The sequence below is a fragment of the Malaclemys terrapin genome, chromosome 17 (assembly GCF_027887155.1).
Source record: "Malaclemys terrapin pileata isolate rMalTer1 chromosome 17, rMalTer1.hap1, whole genome shotgun sequence".
Taxonomy (NCBI): Eukaryota; Metazoa; Chordata; order Testudines; family Emydidae; genus Malaclemys; species Malaclemys terrapin.
The window spans coordinates 24,667,526-24,690,473 of NC_071521.1; the positions used below are offsets into that span (position 1 = coordinate 24,667,526).

General features: G+C 46.7%; 1 protein-coding gene across 9 annotated transcripts in view; it reads right to left on the reverse strand.

Moving 5' to 3' along the window:
• The window catches only part of EXD3 (exonuclease 3'-5' domain containing 3), a 598,889-nt gene that overhangs the window by 317,199 nt on the left and 258,742 nt on the right, over nucleotides 1–22,948 (reverse strand). For 7 of the 9 annotated variants that reach the window (XM_054007609.1, XM_054007605.1, XM_054007606.1 and 4 more), the window contains 2 exons: nucleotides 7,879–7,932; nucleotides 5,149–5,280 (listed from right to left, as the gene is read on the reverse strand). The exons of 1 other annotated variant lie outside the window; for it this stretch is intronic. In XM_054007609.1, the coding sequence (XP_053863584.1) occupies nucleotides 5,149–5,280; nucleotides 7,879–7,932 (186 nt within the window). The remainder of the gene's footprint in view (nucleotides 1–5,148; nucleotides 5,281–7,878; nucleotides 7,933–22,948) is intronic. One more of the 9 variants, XM_054007610.1, reaches the window with a different exon arrangement.

The window sequence follows — 22,948 nt, forward strand, 5'->3', positions numbered from 1 at the left end:
GTCAACTAGACATGGAGCCATTGATCACTACCCGTTGAGCCCAATGATCTAGCCAGCTTTCTATCCACCTTACAGTCCACTAATCCAGCCAATACTACTTTAACTTGCTGGCAAGAATACTGTGGGAGACTGTATCAAAAGCTTTGCTAAAGTCAAGGAATAACACATCCACTGCTTTCCCCTCATCCACAGAGCCAGTTATCTCATCATAGAAGGCAATTAGGTTATTCAGGCATGACTTGTCCTTCGTGAATCCATGCTGACTGTTCCTGATCACTTTCCTCTCCTCTAAGTGCTTCAGAATTGATTCCTTGAGGACCTGCTCCATGATTTTTCCAGGGACTGAGGTGAGGCTGACTGGCCTGTAGTTCCCTGGATCCTCCTTTTTCCCTTTTTTAAAGATGGGCACTACATTAGCCTTTTTCCAGTCATCTGGGACCTCCCCCGAGCACCATGAGTTTTCAAAGACAAGGGCCTATTGGCTTTGCAGTCACATCCGCCAACTCCTTTAGCACCCTCAGATGCAGCGCATCCGGCCCCATGGACTTGTGCAAGAGTAGAAAGCTCTTGATTGCCTTTGCAGAAGTGACAGCTCTCATGCCAAGGGAGCACCAGAGTGAGCTCATATTCAAAGGCTATGGTCCATAAGCCGGTCAAGACAAAGTCAGAGTACATAATGTGGTGGGGATGGGGTGGCTTATAGTGGTTTAAGGTCTAGTCTGTCCTTCATTCATCCTGAGTAAACACAATTAACTCCATTAAGTTTGTTGTGGGAAGTGCAGTGGGGCCTTTTAGATAAGATCTTAAAAACTAAGTTTTGCATACTCTGTGTTCGTATTGAAGATCCCAAGGAACAGTAGGGTTTTGCCCCGCGGCTCTCTCTCTCTCTTTTTTTTTTGGGGGGGGGGGGGTTTAAAAATGGCCCACCAACATGGTTATGCAGCATGATCTGCTCTGGTAGCCTGATTTCCAGAGGTCCTGAGCACCTACTACTCCCACTGGAATCAGGCGATAGCTAGTGAGGAAGCGATTCCTGTAGTATAGAGTTGTAAGGGATTTGGGTTCCATGTGAGAGGAAAGGTACTGTACACAAATTAAGTTAGTAGTGCAACCTCAGAGACATCTGAATCTGTATGCAAGTCAGCACTGAAATGCCACATCCTTACAATGTGGTTAAATTTAATATAAGATATAGATGAGATCAACAGGGTGGATTAGACTGCCCCAAGAGCGGGTTGAGAAGCAGTAGGGCTTTAGCCAATAGCTACTTGTAACATCCAACAAACAGATTTTGAGCTAAAATTACACAAGTACAGCAACTACGTGTAGACATATCAATGTATAACAAGATACTGCAACAATATTTAGGCAGCCTCTTATATAGAACAATACTGCACCGCATACTTGAGTCCCTACATGCATATCGCTATACTACAAGCTTTAGTCCTATCTCTCTATTTTATAAATATATATTTACCTGTGTGCTTCCCTCTACATATCTTTTCAAAAATACAAACCAGTTTGACACAAAAGCAGGGCCTGTCCCCTAGCATGTGTGAATAAATACAGCTCTTTTACCATCATAATACACAGGTGCAGATTTCTTCTGGAAGGATGAGGGTACATAATGGATTTTGCTAGGCATTGCTTTAAACAACATAAATAACAATGATTGAAGAGCAGCACACATTACAGAACTGCAAAGTTAAGTAGTTCTAGCACCTGTATCATAAACTGGAGTATTGTTGTAGCCATGTGGGCCCAGAATATTAGCGAGACAAGGTGGGTGAGGTCAGAATATGAACGAGAGGCTGCTGGGCAACTCTCTGACACCACATTCTACAGGCCATTACCCTCTGATCCCACTGAGGGTTCCCAAAAGAAACAACACCATCTGCTCAAGAAACTCCCTGAAGAAGCACAGGAACAAATCTACACAGACACACCCCCGGCCAGAGGTATTCTATCTGCTACCCAAGATCCATAAACCTGGGAATCCTGGACGCCCCATCATCTCAAGCATTGGAACTCTGACAGCAGGATTGTTTGGCTATGAGGACTCTCTCCTCAGATCCTACACTACCAGCCGTCTTCAACACACCACTGACTTCCTGAGGAAACTACAATCCATTGGTGATCTTCCAGAAAACACCATCCTGGCCACTATGGATGTAAAAGCTCTTTACACCAATATTCCACACAAAGATGGACTACAAGCCGTCAGGAACAGTATCCCCGATAATATCACGGCAAACCTGGTGGCTGAACTATGTGACTTTGTCCTCACCCATAACTATTTCACATTTGGGGACAATGTATACCTTCAAGTCAGCGGCACTGCTCTGGGTACCCACATGGCCCCACAGTATGCCAACATTTTTATGGCTGACTTAGAACCACGCTTCCTCAGCGCTCGTCCCCTAGTGCCTCTACTATACTTGTGGTACATTGTTGACATCTTCATCATATGGACCCACGGGAAGGAGGCCCTTGAAGAATTCCACCAGGATTTCAATAATTTCCACCCCACCATCAACCTCAGCCTGAACCAGTCCACACAAGAGATCCACTTCCTGGACACTACAGTGCAAATAAGCGATGGTCACATAAACACCACCCTATACCAGAAACCTACTGACCACTATACTTACCTACATGCTTCCAGCTTTCATCCAGACCACATCACACGATCCATTGTCTACAGCCAAGCTCTAAGATACAACCGCATTTGCTCCAATCCCTCAGACAGAGACAAACACCTACAGGATCTCTATCAAGCATTCTTAAAACTACAATACCCACCTGGTGAAGTGAAGAAACAGATTGACAGAGCCAGAAGGGTACCCAGAAGTCACCTATTACAGGGCAGGCCCAACAAAGAAAGTAACAGAACGCCACTAGCCGTCACCTACAGCCCCCAACTAAAACCTCTCCAGCGCATCATCAGGGATCTACAACCTATCCTGAATGATGATCCCTCACTCTCACAGACCTTGGGAAACAGGCCAGTCCTTGCTTACAGAAAGCCCCCCAACCTGAAGCAAATACTCACCAGCAACTAGACACCACACAACAAAAACACTAGCCCAGGAACCAATCCCTCCAACAGACCCCGTTGCAACTCTGTCCGCATATCTATTCAAGGGACACTATCACAGGACATAACCACGTCAGCCACACCATCAGGGGCTCGCGTTCACCTGCACATCTACCAATGTGATATATGCCATCATGTGCCAGCAGTGCCCCTCTGCCATGTACATTGGCCAAACTGGATAGTCTTTACGCAAAAGAATAAATGGACACAAATCAGACATCAAGAATTGTAACATTCAAAAACCAGTAGGAGAGCACTTCAATCTCTCTGGACACTCAATAACAGACTTAAAAGTGGCAATTCTTCAATAAAAAAAATGTCAAAAACAGACTTTAACGAGCAACTGCAGAACTGGAATTAATTTGCAAACTGGACACCATCAAATTAGGCCTGAATAAAGACTGGGAGTGGCTGGGTCACTACAAAAAGTAATTTTCCCTCTGCTGATACTCACACCTTCTTGTTAACTGTTGGAAATGGACAACATCCACCTTGATTGCATTGACCTCGTTAGCACTACAAAAGTGACCCCCCACTTGATAAGGCAACTCCCAACTTTTCATGTGCTGCAATATATATACTGCTTACTGTATTTTTCACTCCATGCATCTGATGAAGTGGGTTTTAGCACATGAAAGCTTATGCCCAAATAAATTTGTTAGTCTCTAGAGTGCCACAAGGACCCCTTGTTGTTTTTGCTAATACAGACTAACACAGCTACTACTCTGATACCCAACTGCAGTTATTATAGATCATCCAACTGGTATTTGCAGCATTCATACCCTCTGCATTTATTTGTTCTAATGGATTTTTACTGGTTTTCAGGAAGAACATTCCTGTTTTATGGAATCTTCAGCAATCCCACTACTAGAGGCTACATGGCTGGTTAGAAGATTTGTAAACAAAAATAACCAAGAAGCCTGCTTGTGTTTTTAGAAAAATATTAAAATCTCTTCTGAGAAGAATGAAACCACAAGAACAAGTACATTATCTGATATCTGAATATATCCATTTGTCCTGATGCAGTATCTGACCCAGATTATGTCTACACCATCTGCTCAGCACTGTGATATTCCCATTTTATGAGTGCTCCTGAACAGCTGGACCACTCATTTTCCGAGTGACTTACAGACACTGTTTCAACAGCTTTTGAAATCAGATATAAGTGGAATTCTAGGAAACTACACACTGATGTGCTTTCCCAATATTCATTGCATTTGGTGCAAAATTCGCAAGCTCCACAGTGCTGGGAGACCCTGCTAGCTATTTACCAGAGGGAATGAAACAGAAGATACTGAAACGTTAGACTTGGCTCATTTACCCACAAGGGAATGCTTCCTTTCTAGTTAGTTTTGTGTATTTCTTCCCTTCCTCTCTTTAAAACCCTGATAAGATAAGAGATGTTACAAGTCACAAGACGGCTTATATTACAGTTTTCAAAGGAATCGATTTCAGCATGTTAATGTAATGACTGAAACAGTGAAACTGGAGGAGATCAGAGTATGGAGAAGATTGAGGCCTAACACAATCAATAATTATTAAAAACAAAACAAAAAAACAATCCAAGAGTATCCAATGCCAAACACAATCTGAATCTATCAGCTGGCAACGAAGTGAACTAACTTAACAGACCCTGAGGCAAAAAAACCTAGCCTTCAAAACTTACAGATCCTTCCCCATCAATGTAATTAATAGTTATCAAAATGACAGAGCCATATTAACCATGCTTTACAATTAAAACAGCAAATGCTAGGTAGAGAAAGGAGGAACAAAGAAGACTATATCCATGAACATTAAGGTTAAAAGAAGATCCGAAACCAGAGGCTAACACTCTTCATGTGCATCTGTGCTATTCTAACTTGTTCACCGATGTTTCTAAAGGATATTAGCACATTCCAAAAGACACACTCCTTTGTGAAACCTTTCCCAAGTCCAGGTGGGAAACCTGCGAACTCAAAGCACGACCAAAGGATGTGAAGCCTGAGTACTACAATGGTGTCAGCTGTGCACAGCTCAAGCAGTGCTGCTAATTCAGAAAGGAAGAGTCCTACCTGACAACGGCTGAAGACATCTGCAAGGGATACTTGAACATTGAAGTGCTTCAGAACCTGGAGGGCCTGCTCCTTTGCTTTTTCCGAGCAGTCCACAGAGAAACACCTTCCTTCTCCTACCTGGGATTGTAGCTTCAAAAGACAAAATCACACACCAAAGAGATGTCAATCAATGCACTCACACCACTGGGATCTGGGCTCATTCCCATATGGTAGCTTTGGTTTTAATAACAAAGTTTGATGCTATTGTGTTAACTCAGTACATTCAGATCTAACACAGAAGGTAATTTAACACTTAGCCACCTTTGTAAAGAACGTTGAGCTTGTTGGAGCAATATAATGTTCAGAATATACCATACATGATAGCCAGTTTGAATTCCCCTTTAATTTAGATACACAACTGTAGTGGTGCTCTCTAAGATGACAATGGGGGATTTTATTTAACCATGGCTCTCAAACTGAGGTCAGCTGGAAGACTGTACACTGGCATGAGAAAAAACAAGCTAAGAAATGAGAAGATAGCACTTGACAATAGCTTGGCACCAGTGGCGTAGCCAGCTTCTCAGTGCAGGGGGAGCAACCATAAAAAAGGCGCCCCTCCCTTGGCTCCTCCTCTGCCCATGCCCCTCCTTGGCTCCTCCTCCGGCCGCTCCACGCCCCGTCCCCCTTGGCTCCTCCGGCCACGCTGCGGCCATGCTGCGCCCGCGGCTGCTTCCCCAGAACCCCCCTAGCTACGCTACTGCTTGGCACCACCTCACCCTCCTAGGTTTATCTGCACTGCACCTTTTTACCTCAAGTTAGCTGGTTGCCATTTAGCTTGGATAGTGAATGTGGCCACTCCCCACACATGTGTTCCACAGACAGATTTAGCACAGATGTTTGTATTCTGGAACACACATTTAGGGAATGTCCAGACTAGCCTTTGTAAATGTGTTAACTACTTGAGATAATTGGCAATCAATTAACTTTAGTAAACAAGCCTAATGTTTACTAGTGTACAATCCTGCTGTCATTTTGTATATACACAAGGGACGTACAAGTGCTATGTATCAAATGGCAGCAGTCAATTCCCAATACAATACTCTACATCCTAAAGTAGTTATTTTCCTAGTGCCATTCCCTCACTCTGCCTCCTACCAATGGGCCTGATCGTGAAGTATCTATAACAGGGGTAGGCAACCTGCGGCACGCGAGCTGATTTTCAGTGGCACTCACACTGCCCAGGTCCTGACCCACCGGTCCAGGGGGCTCTGCATTTTAATTTAATTTTAAATGAAGCTTCTTAAACATTTTATAAACCTTATTTACTTTACATACAACAATAGTTTAGTTATATATTATAGACTTATAGAAAGAGACCTTCTAAAAACGTTAAAATGTATTACTGGCATGCAAAACCTTAAATTAGAGTGAATAAACGAAGACTCGGCACACCACTTCTGAAAGGTTGCCGACCCTGATCTACAGAGACACGAGAAGTGATAAAAGTAGAGTCAATGGAAGCTCTACTTCTGTTATGACTGCAGATTGAGCTCTAAATAACCAGACAAAGGCCATGTCTATACTATCACTTATGTCAGCCTAATTTATGTTGCTCAGGGGTGTGAAAAAAATATCCCCCTAAACAACGTAAGTTTCACCGGCATAAGTGGCAGTGTGCACAGCACTATGTCAGTGGGAGAACTTCTCCCGCCATCACAGCCACCAGCACTCCTGGAGGTGGTTTTATTATGACAACGGGAGACCTCTCTCCCATCAGCATAGAGCGGCTACACGAGTGATCTTACAGCAGCGCAGCTACATCAGTCCAGCTGCAAGCTCATTAGTGTAGACATAGCCTCAGTATTTAAAGGGTTCTCTCATGCACTCAGCAACAAACTGTATTAACTAGTAAACCCGCAAGGTAGGTTCTATGACTACTCCAGTTCCAGGTACAAACAGAAAGTGAAGATAGTTAGGATCTTTTGTATCTGCAGTCTGGAATCCATCCTCCTCATGATCCCCAGCGGTTTTACTGCTCTAAATGAATTTGTGGGTCACAATACAGGGCACACGACCTTCTACAATGGGTATTGTATCATTTCAATTACTGAATGGTATAGTTAAACGTATGCCCCCAACATTGCATTAATGGTATTTGGGAAGGTAATTGCATTCCGTTTCATTGAGGGATATGGGCATTTGCTATGGGTCTGAGTGCAGGAGCTGTTTTATTTATTCCATGCACATAAAGCAACTCAAGCTTCCAACTGGGCCTGTGTTTGGCCTTTCCAGCCTATCTGCTCCAAGCCTAAAGAAAAGCTCCAGGGCATTAGAGCAGCAGATCGTGTTGTCAGTACTGATACAGTCACGAAACAGGAATCTCTTTTGACTCCTTGGTGAAATGGATGGAAAGTGAATTGCATTGAATCATGATGGATAAGCTGCACAGAGCCACTTTGTGCTGGGATGTGTTTGCTTTATTTTACATTTTGAGATGCAGTGTAATTGCTCTCACCTCTGGCTGAATATAAAGTGTAAAAGAAACTTATTCTCAAACCTCTGACATTGAGAGCTAGAACAAGCCTTACAAAATTCTTTATATATCAATGGCTTTCAATAGAGGAAACAGATAAAAAAGTCAGTCCAGCTGTTGCTTTTACATTTGACTTTTCCTCTCCTCCACTTTGTGCACCCGAGTCCATGAAATGACACTAGACAAGAGAACTGCCAGAAACACTTAGCACTTACTGTCTGATATGGGAGTCCAGAGGTTAAAATGACCCTTCCTTCCTGCCTGGCAATCTGGGAACAACGGAAAAGCCATAATTAACACGGGTAAAAAATACCAATGAAAAATACCTCCCAATCAGATCATATTAAAAAACAAACACATTTGGTGACACAAACTCTCACTCTGTAGGAGAAGTGCTCTCCTACCATGCCAGAAAGCCTCAAACATTAATGAAATGAGCCTCACACCCTTGTGAGATAGGGCAGAGCTATTATCCCGATTTACAGATGGGGAACAAAGACTTGTCCAAGCTCACACAGGAAGTCTATGGCAGAGCTTATCTCATGACTTCCAGTCCAATTCCTTAACCACAAGACCATCATTCCAGCACAGAGTTTGCTCAGAACGATTGAGGGCCATACCCTTGATTTTCATGATTTGGTAAGATTCATTTGGAATGCTTTGGTAACAAAACAGTCTTGTGAATCTGAAACCCCAAGATGCTTCATGAAGATGAAAATTTGCCTGATCTCTATGTGATAGAGCAGTATCCCCACATGTAAATGTACTACAGCCTATAGTGATAGAAGATTTCCCATGTAAAACCAGCGAGGAGTCCTTGTTGCACTTTAGAGACTAACAAATGTATTTGGGCATAAGCTTTCGTGGGCTAAAACCCATTTCATCAGATGCATGTAGTGGAACATGCAGTAGGTACCTCCCTATAGTACCTCCATATAGTTCCACTCCATGCATCTGATGAAGTGGGTTTTAGCCCACAAAAGCTTATGCCCAAATACATTTGTTAGTCTCTAAAGTGCCACAAGGACTCCTCGCTGGTTTTGCTGATACAGACTAACACGGCTACCACTCTGAAACATGTAAAACCAGCATCTCCCCTTGGCTACTGTATATGGATTTAAGTTTCACTGCTAACAGAGACTGCACTAGGAATGGGGTTACTTCTCATCTCTATGCATTGACCTGTATTCTGTTAGAGACCTTACTCTCTCTCTATGTATCCGACCTCAAGTCACTGAGGCCTCTCCTCTCGTTAGGAGTCTGGGAAGCTCCCTCTGGCTCCTATCAACACAAGTCCTTATGCTGGCAAAAGGAAATGCCTAGAGCTCAACGCAATGCAGTCTCTCTCCTTTCACCCCAGAATGAGCTGGGCTGTCATTAAGTGTAAACAGGAAAGGCAAAGCTTTAGAAATTAAACTGTGTGTTTCTTAAAACCACTTCAACTCTCTCTCAGCTACAAACCATTGAATGTTCTTCTTGGGCCCATCCAGCCTAGAGAAACACATTAGAAGAGAGACAAATCCCTGAAGTCATAACCTCCCTTTGCAGTAGATTCATCCATGATTCAGCTAGGTACTATTATCATTATTAAATCGTCAGGAGCTTGCCCATCACATGGAGCATCATAAGGGTGGACTACACAGAGCTTTGTTCTGAATATGTCTTGCCAGAGGGTCCTTTTTTATTCTTACCTTTGTACAGTTACTAGCTACCACCACTACGCTGAGAGAGCACTCAAGGCCACCCTCTAACATGCTGGATGGTGGCTCTTACCGCAGACAACAAGTTTACTCTCTTAGTAAGGCACAAGTCTCTAGAGAACTGGGGCCATGGGAGTGAAATTCCCAAGTCAGCTCCAACTCACACTGTTCAGTGAGCGTTAGGAAACAGCATCAGGAAATCCACAATGTGACTGGTTGATGGTGAATCACTGCTAGAGCTTATGGCACATTAGTGCCTGCCCTGCTGGACCTTTATAGCTCAATTAAATTACAAGGATTTGCCAACAAGAGAAAAGAGCTCTCTTAAATTCCCTCAAACCCATGTGTATTTCAAGATAAGTCTGAGGATTTCACAGCTTGGGAACACTCCATTCAGACATCCTGCTGCCACGGTTAATTAGTTCAAGCTTGATAAAGCCTCTTATCTAAATGGCACTGGAAAGACAAGGCAAGTCACACAAAATAAAAATAAGAAAAGCAATATTTTTTCCTGAAATGTTTGTCAGCTTTTGTAACAATGCCTGCCTGAAGTGCACACAGGCCAGAGGAGCCATGTAGGATAGCACCCTTAGACGGAAACCAATGGGAAACGTAATTCAAGGAGAAGAGCATGTTCTTTCCTCTTCATAGAGAGAAATAAACAAATGTAACGTTGGTACTAACTGGCCAGGAGTCAAGTAAACGGACAGACACCAAACTCCAGGCTGTAGCAGCAAGCTGGAGTGTGGCCAGTGCACAGCACGCTGGACCGGGAGTCAGGGGACATGGTCTGTTCCCAGCTCTCCCAGGAAATAGCGGGGTGACTTTGACTAAGTCACTTCACCTCTCTGAGCCTCAGCTTCCCGCTCTGTAGAGCAGGGATAATGAGACAGACCTGTCTTTGTAAGGCGCTTTAAGCTCTCTGGAGGAAGAAAGATGTATAAGAGTTAGCTACTAGTATTTATTACTTGAAAAGGCACCACATGCCAAAAGAACTGTCCTGTCCTGCTGTGGAGCTACTTTCAATGGCATTAGCTATGGAATAAGAATAGTGTTCTTCAATATGAAAGCACAATCTAGGTTTGGTAGGTGTTGTACAAGCTTCGTTGTACAGTGTTGTCTATTGTGACAAAGTTCCTCCTCTATCTTGGTGGGTCCTGCGCTTATTGGCAGATTTTCTTGCCTCAGAGATTCACCATGGGGGTTGGGGAACAGCCTAGAGACCTTCCCCTCTGGAAGAACCCACAGTCCAGGTTAATTGGGAGGTTTGGGGGGAATCCAGGCCCGCCATCTACTCCGGGTTCCAGCCCAGGGCCCTGTGGACTGCAGCTGTCTATAGTGCCTCCTGAAACAGCTGCATGACAGCTACAACTCCCTGGGCTACTTCCCCATGGCCTCCTCCAAACACCTTCCTTATTCTCACCACAGGACCTTCCTCCTGGTGTCTAATAACGCTTGTGCTCCTCAGTCCTCCAGCAGCACACCCTCTCACTCTCAGCTCCTTGCGCCTCTTGCTCCCAGCTCCTCACACTCCCACCACAAACTGAAGTGAGCTCCTTTTAAAACCCAGGTGCCCTGATTAGCCTGCCTTAATTGATTCTAGCAGCTTCTTCTTAATTGGCTCCAGGTGTCCTAATTAGCCTGCCTGCCTTAACTGGTTCTAGCAGGTTCCTGATTACTCTCGTGCAGCCCCTGCTCTGGTCACTCAGGGAACAGAAAACTACTCATCCAGTGACCAGTATATTTGCCCTCTACCAGACTCCTGTACCCCACTGGTCTGGGCCTGTCGCATATCCCTCCCCTCTGCTCAACGCCAAGGGGTTGGGCAGCTTGGGACGCCAGACAGTGCACACGTGACAAGCCATCGGCGTTGCCATGACGGCTCCCTGCTCTGTGTTGCACATGGAACTGGAAAGGTTGGAGGGATAAGAACTATCTGGTCACCCTTGTGTTCTTCTCCTTGCTCCGCTGCATCCATTGAAAAGGGGCATGGTCGGTCACAAGGACAAATCTGCGCCCGAGCAGGTAGTAGCGCAATGTTTCCATGGCCCATTTTACAGTGAGGCATTCTCTCTCCACCACTGCATATTTTTGTTCCCTTGGAAGGCGTTTCCGACTGAGGTATAGAATTGGGTGTTCTTCCTTCCCAACCATCTGTGATAGAACGGCCCCCAACCCTACTTCCGATGCATCTGTCTGCAGGATAAACTCCTTGGTGAAATCAGGGGCTGTCGGTACAAGGTTACTGCAGAGGGCAGTCCGTAGGTCTGTGAATGCTTCCTCTGCTGCGTCAGACCATCTCACCAGATCAGATCCATGGGCTTTCACTAGGTCTGTCAGGGGGCTTGTCCTTGTGGCAAAGTGGGGGATAAATCGTCGGTAATACCCCACCACACCTAGGAACGCCCAGACTTGTTTCTTGCGACTTGGTCGGGGCCAATTTTGGATGGCCTCTAACTTGTTCACTTGGGGTTTTACCAAACCTTTTCCCACAATGTAGCCAAGATATTTGGCCTTTGTAAATCCTACAGCGCACTTGGCAGGGTTTGCTGTAAGGCCAGCTCGCCTGAAGGCATCGAGGACTGCCTCCACCTTCTCCAGGTGGGTTTCCCAGTCCGGGGTATGAATGACCACATCGTCCAAGTAGGCAGCAGCATAACTGTTATGCAGGCATAATAGCTTGTCCATGAGGCGCTGGAAGGTAGCTGGGGCCCCATGTAGTCCAAAAGGGAGGACACTATATTGAAAAAGACCCTCTGGTGTAGAGAATGCAGTCTTTTCCTTTGCGTCTTCTGCAAGGGGAATCTGCCAGTACCCCTTTGTCAAGTCTAGGGTAGTCAAGAACCAGGCGTTACTCAAACGGTCCACTAGCTCATCTATGCGAGGTATGGGGTACGCGTCGAACTGGGATACTTTGTTTAGTCGCCGGAAGTCGTTGCAAAATCTTGTGGTGCCATCAGGTTTGGGCACCAGAACGACTGGGCTGGACCACTGACTGTGGGATTCTTCGATGATCCCAACTCCAGCATTTTTTTTACTTCTGCTTTTATTTCCTCCCTTTTTGCTGCTGGCATCCGATAGGGCCTCATTGTTACTCTGGCCCCAGGGTTCGTGACAATGTGGTGATATGTCTCGGTTGTTCGACCCGGTTTTATCGAGGACACATCTTGGTTCCGGAAGATCATCTCAGACACCTCATTCTTCTGGTCTGGTGTTAAATCGGGAGACACTCTCACCTGTTTGGAAGGCTTGTTTTCCTGGGTTAGGTCTTTTTGGACCGTTGTGCATGCCTCTTGTGCATGCCAGGGTTTCAGAAGGTTAACGTGATAAATCTGTTCTTGTTTTCTGCGTCCTGGCTGCCGCACCTTGTAGGTTACTTCCCCCACGGGTTCAACCACCTCATAGGGCCCCTGCCATTGGTTCAGAAGCTTGCTTTCTGCCGTGGGTACCAACACCATAACCCGATCCCCTGGTTGGAACTGTCACACTTTTGCCTGGCGATTGTAATGGGTTGGCTGGGCCTCCTGTGCCTTCTCCAAATGTTCCCATACAATAGGGGTAACCCGGGCTATCCGGTCTCGCATCTGCATTACATGCTCTATTATATTTCTCCCCTCATTGGGTTCCTCTTCCCAGATCTCTTTGGCGATATCTACTATGCCACGGGGGTGATGCCCATATAATAACTCGAAGGGGGAAAACCCAGTTGAGGCCTGAGGTACCTCCCGGATAGTGAACATAAGGTAGGGTAGTAGGGTGTCCCAATCCTTCCCGTCCCGACTTACCACCTTCCTTATCATACCCTTGAGGGTTTGGTTAAACCTTTCTACCAACCCATCAGTCTGCGGATGGTAGACCGAAGTTCTCAGGGTATGTATATGGAGCAGCGTACAGAGGTCCTTCATTAGCTTCGACATAAATGGGGTTCCTTGGTCGGTTAATATCTCCTTCGGTAGCCCCATTCGGGCAAAGATCCCCACCAGCTCTTTGGCCATAGTTTTAGAGGCCGTGTTCTGCAGGGGGATGGCTTCTGGTTAGCGAGTAGCATAGTCCAAAACAACAAGTATATATTGGTGGCCCCGAGCCGTCTTCTCCAGGGGTCCCACTAGGTCCATGGTTGTTCGCTTGAAGGGGACCTCTATGATGGGAAGGGGTACTAAAGGTGCCCTCAAGTGGGGACGGGAACTGTGCAGCTGACACTCCGGGCAGGAGGCACAGTACCTCCGCACTTCTTCATGTACTCCGGGCCAGAAGAACCGTCGTAGGACTCGTGCCAGGATCTTCTCTACCCCCAAATGCCCCCCAAAAAGATGACTATGAGCAAGACTTAATACAGTGTTCTGGTGTTTTTGAGGTACTAGGATCTGCTGTACCTTCTGCCCCTGTACTGGTGCAACCGGGTATAAGAGATCCTTCTTCATTATGAAGTAGGGTCCTGATCCCTGGGTTTTCCCTTTCACGGGGACCCCATCTATTTCAGTCACCTCCTTCCTAATGTTGTCATACCTTGGGTTTTCTGCCTGGTCCCATCCAAAATTTCCTCTCCCTTGGCTAATCTGCCCAAGATCTAGGGGCTCAGTCTCTGTTGCCTCTACTGGTTCAGAAGCATTAGGGTGGGGGTCAGACTCAAGTGCTTCTCCCTCCTGCGTGGCCTCCTTTTCAGCTGCGCTGGTCCGCCTACCTACAAGAGCGACCCTCTGGTTTTGGGTCAGTATTTGGGTTTCCAAGGCCTTAGCTGCCCTTCTTTCCTTTTTTTGTCTTTTTACCCTGTCTGGGAGTGGAGAACAATTCCGGGGATATTTCAGAGAAGATTGGCGGTTGACAGTCTGCTGTGGATGCCTCACCAATTTTAGGGTCCCCATCTTTCTCCAATCCCCCTACTGGGAGTAAGTTTCCAAACCCTGGGAAGTCCCTCCCTATGAGCACCGGGTATGGGAGTTTAGGGACTACACATGCTGCTACTTCAGTAGTGTTCCCTTGGATCTCGATTTTTATTGGGATAGTGGGGTAGTAACTAACTGTCCCATGGACACATGTTATCCCCGTATGTTTAGACTGTAGCAGCTGACTACGCTTCACGAACTTCCCTGAGATAAGCGTGATAGCACTCCCTGAATCAATCAGTGCCGTGGTCCCTACCCCATTTAGTTTCACTGGTCTGGTATACATATGTAGGGTTAGTGAGACCCCCACAAGGTGGATTAGGGAGCATGGATCTGCCCAGTTCCCCAGGTTACACTGCATAGGCTCCTCAGCATTGGGACATTGTGCAGCCATGTGTCCCCACTCCCCGCAGGCATAACATCTATATGGAGCCCTAGGCGTTCCCCGGTCTCTTGGTTTGGGCAGTCTAACAGCACGATCCTCTTCTCCCTCAGTGCTCCGACTCTTTGTGACCTCTGATGGGTCTTCAGCCTCTCTTTTTTTTCCACCTGGGCCCTCCTGGTGGGCTTGGTGCTGCTAGTTTAACCCGGGGTGCCTCTTCCTTAATTGGTCGGGTCAGCTCCCTCGCTGTCCTTCGCCTCTTACCAGGGCGACAACCTCGTCATAGGTGGAGGGTTCGTTCTGGCTTACCCAGGCACGAAGGTCTGGTGGTAGTCCCCTCATGTATCGGTCGATAACCAGAACCACTAGTATCTCTTCCGGACTCCGGGACACTGTTTGCAACCACTTTCGTGTGAGATGGATGAGGTCATACAATTGGGACCGCGGGGTTTTGTCTTCCTGATACTTCCAACCGTGATATTGCTGGGCCCGCACTGCTGTCGTTACCGCAGATATAGCCAGGATCTCTGCTTTCAGCTGGGGGTAGTCTGCCGCAGCCTCTTCAGGCAGATCATGGTAGGCCTTCTGGGCCTCCCCTCACAGGAATGGGGCAAGGATGCCAGACCACTGATCTCGAGGCCAGGCCTCCCGTAGGGCTGTCCTCTCAAAGGCCAAAAGATATGCCTCTACATCATCCTCTCGTGTCATTTTCTGCAGCCAATGGCTGGCCCGTATGAGCCGCGTCCCATCATGGCCGCGATTCAGCTCTGTAAGGAACTGGTTTACCTGTTCCCGCAACATAGCTCGGTCTTGAGCAGCCTGGTCTATCAGCAGGCGATAAGTCTTTTGCTGCAGCTGCACTGCCTCCTGTTGGGCGGCTGCCTGGACACGGGTAGCCTCCTGCTGGGCCGCCATAGCTTGTATCAGTGCCCGCACTACGTCATCCATTGTGGTGAAAAAATAAATAAACCTTCTCCCTTTTTTTTAAATTTGGTGGTGGTTGTTGTTTTTTAAATCACCCTCCTTCTTCCACTGCGCTGTGCACCCCAAGATCCCAGTCCTGACACCAGTGTGACAAAGTTCCTCCTCTATCTTGGTGGGTCCTGCGCTTATTGGCAGATTTTCTTGCCTCAGAGATTCACCATGTGGGTTGGGGAACAGCCCAGAGACCTTCCCCTCTGGAAGAACCCACAGTCCAGGTTAATTGGGAGGTTTGGGGGGAACCCGGGCCCGCCCTCTACTCCGGGTCCTGTGGACTGCAGCTGTCTATAGTGCCTCCTGTAACAGCTGCATGACAGCTACAACTCCCTGGGCTACTTCCCCATGGTATCCTCCAAACACCTTCCTTATTCTCACCACAGGGCCTTCCTCCTGGTGTCTGATAACGCTTGTGCTCCTCAGTCCTCCAGCAGCACACCCTCTCACTCTCAGCTCCTTGCACCTCTTGCTCCCAGCTCTTCACACTCGCACCACAAACTGAAGTGAGCTCCTTTTAAAACCCAGGTGCCCTGATTAGCCTGCCTTAATTGATTCTAGCAGCTTCTTCTTAATTGGCTCCAGGTGTCCTAATTAGCCTGCCTGCCTGAACTGGTTCTAGCAGGTTCCTGATTACTCTAGTGCAGCCCCTGCTCTGGTCCCTCAGGGAACAGAAAACTACTTATCCAGTGACCAGTATATTTGCCCTCTACCAGACTCCTGTACCCCACTGGTCTGGGTCTGTCACAGTATACATCTCAATCCACACTTGCACCCAGTTGCTATGCCAGGCCTGAGCACAATATAGCCCTGCAAATGTATCTCATGCTAGCCAGCAACAGTTGTGAGCCTTAAACAACTATAAATACACCTTAGTCCTGACCTGCTGTGCGTTTGCTATATCCCTGACCTGCTATTCCCATCCTAGATCTCTCCTAAGCACACATTCCTGAAAATGAGCAACTGCACCAAATCATGGCAGTAGTTTCATAACACTGACTTATGGACCAGACCAAAACCACCCAACTCATTTGTACCAAGATCTCTAGAGATGAAAGGGTCTTCCTGGATCCTCTCCACCTTCACCCAGAGGCTAAGCATTGACATTCAGACCTTATTTCAATTCTCCACTTGTCTTCTCTGTTTATGTTTTCTCTGGATGGGAGAGAGAAAAGATTGTCTAGCTACCAAGAGTATTGTTTTTAAACCATAAAAGGACAAGAAATTCAAAGCTGAAGATGAGATTTACAGACTTGACACTCTGGTCTGGCCAGGCTCTGCTCAACACAATGACAGAGGAGATCACCTTTGTGCCCCTTGATCCTGGATCTAATTGAGGGCCACTTCAGCTGCAGAGAGCCACTTATCCTGGCCATCCCCTGACATGTTGGAGTTGCAGGGTAGGAATGGGGAGTGGGCTGGTGTACAATGACTCTCCTGCACCAGGGAAATAATGGGCACCCTGTTCTACCAGCTTTCTGGCTGCTTTACAACACTGCACGCATGATGGGGTGCACTCAGCTCTTGTGAATGCCTCCCAGTAGCTGAGTGTGGTGCTGCAATCTTTTCTTGGTTCTGGCGCCCCCTGTGGGTTGTTGAGCTTCCTAGATAGGTCTTCGGTGGCTTGGTCCTCCAGCTAAGTCACCCAGTTAATAGGTGAATGGATGAACCCCTTCCGGGATAACAAAGTTCTACAAATGGTCAGCCCTCACAAAGGTCTTCAGTCCTGGCTCTGGGCTGGTTTAAATTCCAGCCCCTTTCTCAGGCATTTAGTAAAGAGTCTTGTTCACTTTCTGGGACTAAGGCCACTTCCCCAGTGGCCGGTGGGGAGACCAGGGCCCACCCACTACTCCAGGCCCCTGCCCAGGATCTCTATAAAAAGCTTCCCTTGGTAGTTGCTGCTACTGCCTTCCCTGGGCTGCTTCCTACTTGGTCCCATCTCCTTCACTCATTACCTTAGGGTCACAGGTCTTGGGTTCCCTCCATCTGTTCCCTGGGTCTCCCCAAGCCTCCTTGGCTGGAGAGTTTCACGCCTTCCTACCCCACTCTTCTGGTCCCAGCCAGGAACTGACCTGCTCACTCTGCAGCTCTGGGTTGCTGAGCCTGCCGCGCTCTGATTGGCTGCTTCCCTGCAGCCTTTCTAGGCAGACCACGAGGACCCACCGTCACTGCTCCTTTACCGGGGTGGGGTGCAGTAGGAAAGGGAGGCCTCCAACATGGGGCCTTAAAGAGCCTGGGACACCCCATCACAATGCAATACACCAAGTTATGCCTAGGCATGGAAGGTAGCTCTGAAGAGTAGATGATTTTGAACACACAATACTGTCCATTAAAAAAAAGACTCCAGAAAGTTTATAGTGTTTTGCAGGATCCCACAAGCCTCTCATTGGAAATCAATGAACTGGGAAACTAATGCACATTTCCTGTGAGATCCTGCTCCATTTTAAATGGATGGCATTGTAACGCCTATAGCAAGTGCTGCCAGCAACAGGGTGACAGGTGAACCACCAAAGGGTACTGTCTGAAAAGTATCCAGACAATTGGGTTTGTAGCTACACTTCCTGAATCTGAAGAACTGGGCAAGAAAACATGCTCTCCCATGAGATTTCTGAGACTTCCTGCCTCCAGTGGGCCAGAGCGATCCTGGGGTGATCTGCATCAGGAGACAAGTTTCACTCAGGAGCCAGTTTTTATGGGTTCTTAGAATGCCTCGCATATCAGAATTTGCAAGAGAAACAATGGTACAACCCAAAATATTGGGGCAATAGGAATTTGGCACTACTGGAGCATCTAAACCAAGGAACAAAAAGCATGTATTGAAAACCAGGCTAATTTCAAATAGGAATAGCAGCTAAAGCACTGGGCAGCTTCCCTAGGCAAGGACTGGTTTACTATCAGCTATAAACATGATGGAATACTGCATCTTGGGGGCAAAGCTTAGCCCTCCTTAATAATAAGGAGTAGTTATATAAATATAAATATAGTTTAATTGTTAATGTAGTTTAAATATAAATATAGTTAAATACAGTGCCCACATTTAAAAAGGGGAAGAAAGAGAACACGGGGGAACTACAGTCTCACTTCAGTCCCCGGCAAAATCATGGAGCAGGTCCTCAAGGAATCCATTTTGAAGCACTTGGAGGAAAGGAAGGTGATCAGGAACAGTCAACATGGATTCACCAAGGGCAAATCATGCCTGACCAACCTGACTGCCTTCTATGATAACTGGCTCTGTGGATATGGGGAAAGCAGTGGATGTGATATATCTTGACTTTAGCAAAGCTTTTGATACTGTCTCCCACAGTATTCTTGCCAGCAAGCTAAAGAAGTATGGATTGGATGAATGGAGTATAAGATGGATAGAAAACTGGCTAGATTGTCGGGCTCAATGGGTAGTGATCAATGGCTCCATGTCTAGTTGGCAGCTGGTATCAAGCGAAGTGCCCCAGAGGTCATTCCTGGGGCCGGTTTTGTTCAACATCTTTATTAATGATCTGGATGATGGGATGAATTGCACCTTCAGCAAGTTCACACATGACACTAAGCTGGGGGGAGAAGTAGATACGCAGGAGGGTAGGGATAGGGTCCAGAGTGATCGAGACAAATTGGAGGATTGGGCCAAAAGAAATCTGGTGAGGTTCAACAAGGACAAATGCAGAGTCTTGCACTTAGGAAGGAAGAATCCCATGCACCACTACAGGCTGGGGACCAACTGATTAAGCAGCAGGTCTGTAGAAAAGGACCTGGGGATTACAGTGGACGAGAAGCTGGATATGAGTCAACAGTGTGCCCTTGTTGCCAAGAAGGCCAACGGCATATTGGGCTGCATTAGTAGAAGCATTGCCAGCAGATCGAGGGAAGTGATTATTCCCCTCTATTCGGCACTGGTGAGGCCACATCTGGAGTACTGCATCCAGTTTTGGTCCCCCCACTACAGAAGAGAGGTGACAAATTGAAGCGAGTCCAGCGGCGGGCAACGACAATTATTGGGGGGGAAGGGGCTGGGGCACATGACTTATGAGGAGAGGCGGAGGGAACTGGGGTTATTTAGTCTGCAGAAGACAAGAGTGAGGGGGGGGATTTGATAGCAGCCTTCAACTATCTGAAGGGGGATTCCAAAGAGGATGGATCTAGACTGTTCTCAGTGGTACCAGATGACAGAAGAAGGAGTAATGGTCTCAAGTTGCAGTGGGGGAGGTTTAGGTTGGATATTAGGAAACACTATTTCACTAGGAGGGTGGTGAAGCACTGGAATGGGTTACCTAGGGAGGTGGTGGAATCTCCATCCTTAGAGGTTTTTAAGGCCTGGCTTGACAAAGCCCTGGCTGGGATGATTTAGTTGGTGTTGGTCCTGCTTTGAGCAGGGGATTGGACTGGATGACCTCCTGAGGTCTCTTCCAACCCTAGTATTCTATGAGTAGTTACTTACCTTATAGTAAATGGAGTTCTTTGAGATGTGCCCCACTGTAAGATGCACGCATACCCTTGGAATCTTGACCACAGAACGAAAAGCAGTGTGCTCAGGTCTGTGCCTGTGCAGAGCAGCACTTCATTCCTCCAAACGAGGACATAAAAGGAGGTGCGGGCCCACTACCACTCAGTTCCTTTTCAACCGCAAAGCAGAGTGTCCACAGCTGAGGGGAAGGAGGGGCAGGAGCAGAGCATCCCTAGGGACAAAACATCTCAAACATCTCAAATTGCTTTAAGACAAGTAACCTCTCCCTCTCCTTCGAGTATATGTGCCTATGGGTGCTTCACTGTAGGAGAATCCCAAGCAGTAACTCAGTAAGGAGGCTGGGTGCTGAGGAGGCAAGTCCAAGACAATTCAAAGGACTGTGTCACCAAAAGTAGCCTCATCCCTAAAAGCAAATGACAAACGTATGCTTGACAAACGTATGGGTGGAAGACCAAGTTGCAGTCCTACAGATTTCTATTATGGAAATGTCTTTAAGTAGAGCTGTAGATGTTACCTGAGATTTAGTGGAATGTGCAGTCACTCTGTGAGGGGACTGCATCTCAGCAGATTCATAATGGGTTAAAATGCAACCCAACCCCACTTTGATAGTCTTTGAGTGGGAACAGATTGTCTCTTCATCCTCTGAGAAAATGATACAAGCAGCCTAGAAAAGGCCCAGAAGTTCTTAGTCCTCTCAAAGTAGAAGACGAGAGCCCTTCTGACATCTAATATATGTCGGTTGGTCTCCCCTCTGGAGGCATGAAGCTTTTTATAGGCGGATCTCTTGATTAATATGGCATTAGGAAGGAAGCAAGGATGGGGACGCAGTGTAACCTTATCTTTACAGAAGGTCGTAAATGGTGGGTCTGCCATAAGAGCACCAACCTCTCCCATTTGTCTAGCTGAAGTAATGGCTATGAGGAACCAAGTCTTGATGGAGAGATGGAGGAGAGAACTGGTAGCCATCCGTTCAAAGGAGATTTTCTCAGGGCACTGAGAACCAAATTAAGGTCCCACAGGAGAATGGAGAGGGCTAGTTCTGTAAGGAAATAAATTGTGTAAGCCTGTAAAGCCATACGCGGTACCATTCCTCTGGGGCCTGCAACTGGCTGGCTAATTAGCCCCAACCACTACACCTGAGAAAAACCTACAAACTTAATTAGCTGATCCTCATAAAAGGAGGAGCAAGAAATGGAAGGGGGTTGCAATATTTGCCAGAGGCTGGAGCAACTACTGGGAGGAATGGCTCCAAGAAACAGATTGACAGAAGGAAGACTGGGGAAAGTCCTGTTATCACAAAGGCTCTGAGGTAAGAGCCAGGAACTTTGGGGTTGATGAATTCGTGGGGTGAGGGACAAACTTGGGAAAGGGATGTAACCTTACAGACTTTGAGGGGAGAGGCTGTGAATCTTGTTTTCATTAAAAAGGCTTGAAATGAAACTCACAACAATTCATCTGTCTGGAAACTCCCTTCCCTAGATTTTGAGAGGGCTCCAGGCAGAATTCCCCCAGGGAGGGAGCAGGCTCAACAGACACAAGCCTGGGTCAGCTAGAAGAAGGGGCAATAAGGTAGGCCCCAATCATTTACAAAGACCTTGAGGAATCTGGCTGGAGTGTGGTGGACAAATACTAGTAAGTCTTGATAGGCAAATGGAAGGATGTGATGGTGGCCAAATGTACTCTGAGTGAGCTCACTGATAGGCCATTTGTTTTTAAATCCAAAAGGCAGTCTAGGATCTTGGAAAGTGGAACCCCTTCTTCCTCTTTTGTATGGAAATAGCAACATTTACAAGTTAATAGAAAGGTTTGAAATCCATTTGAGGGCTTTAGGAGATGCAGAGTGCACCTTTGCTGTACCCCTGAAAATGAAAAGAGGGGGCACTAGTTCACAATGTGTTAGATGGTTTGGGGGTCTCCACATTCATACTGTGGCAAATCCTTGATTCTCCATTTGTGCATCAGGTAACACTGTCTTCAGTGGAGAAAGAAACCAGTCGGTTTGACAGTGGGATCATCTATGAGGTGCTTGTTGTTGTTTACATCAGAGCCTGCCCACTGCATCTGCCAGATGTCTTCTGGTTTGAAACTGGATAACAGAAGAACTTCTCTGGCTGCCCAGAATGGTCGGTGGGACTTAAGATGAATACGTGGTGGCTGAACAAGCTTGACCTGGAGCAGGAGCTTTTGGTTAGTGAGAGTCTTCTTGTACCTGTACAAAGTAGCCATCTCTCACTGGATGGTTGGAGGAGGGATGTTTGTAATGCCTGGAAGCCAAGGCAGAGGAGTGGACTTCAGGATGGAATAAACTAAAGCCAACATTGCCATTGGTCGCGTTTGAGCACCATAACCCCAGTTAGAACCTGCCAGTTTTTGGATGATACTGATGTGACACTTCATTTTCTGGCTCACCTGCTTCAGATGTTGTTGACAGGTAAGGCTGTGATTGAGAGTGACTCCTACATAGCAGGTGAGTGCCTTGCCATAGAAATTGACATTCAGCATCTTTTCAGCTTCAGAATTGCTGAGATGGAAAGCTAACACCACCATTTTTGAGGGAGTATGTTTGAGGCACCAGTACCAAAAGTAGTCTTCCATCCTCTTCAGATCAGTACTAAGGGAGTCTTTGCTTCCTTGAGTGGTGCGGCCTGTGCCTTTAGTGCCAGGTCATTGACATAAATGAACTTGTATATAATTTAAAAAGGGATGATGCTAGTACTGATCCCTGTGGGAGGCCATTGTACAGACTGTGCTTTTTGTTAATCTGATTCCAAGACGGACACAGAAGCTTCCGTCTGAAAACACCGACATAATGAGTTGAAATGTCTAGTTGCCTTAAAGCAGGTTGGATAGCTTCAACACTACCTTGTGCCAGATGGTGTCAGAGGCTGA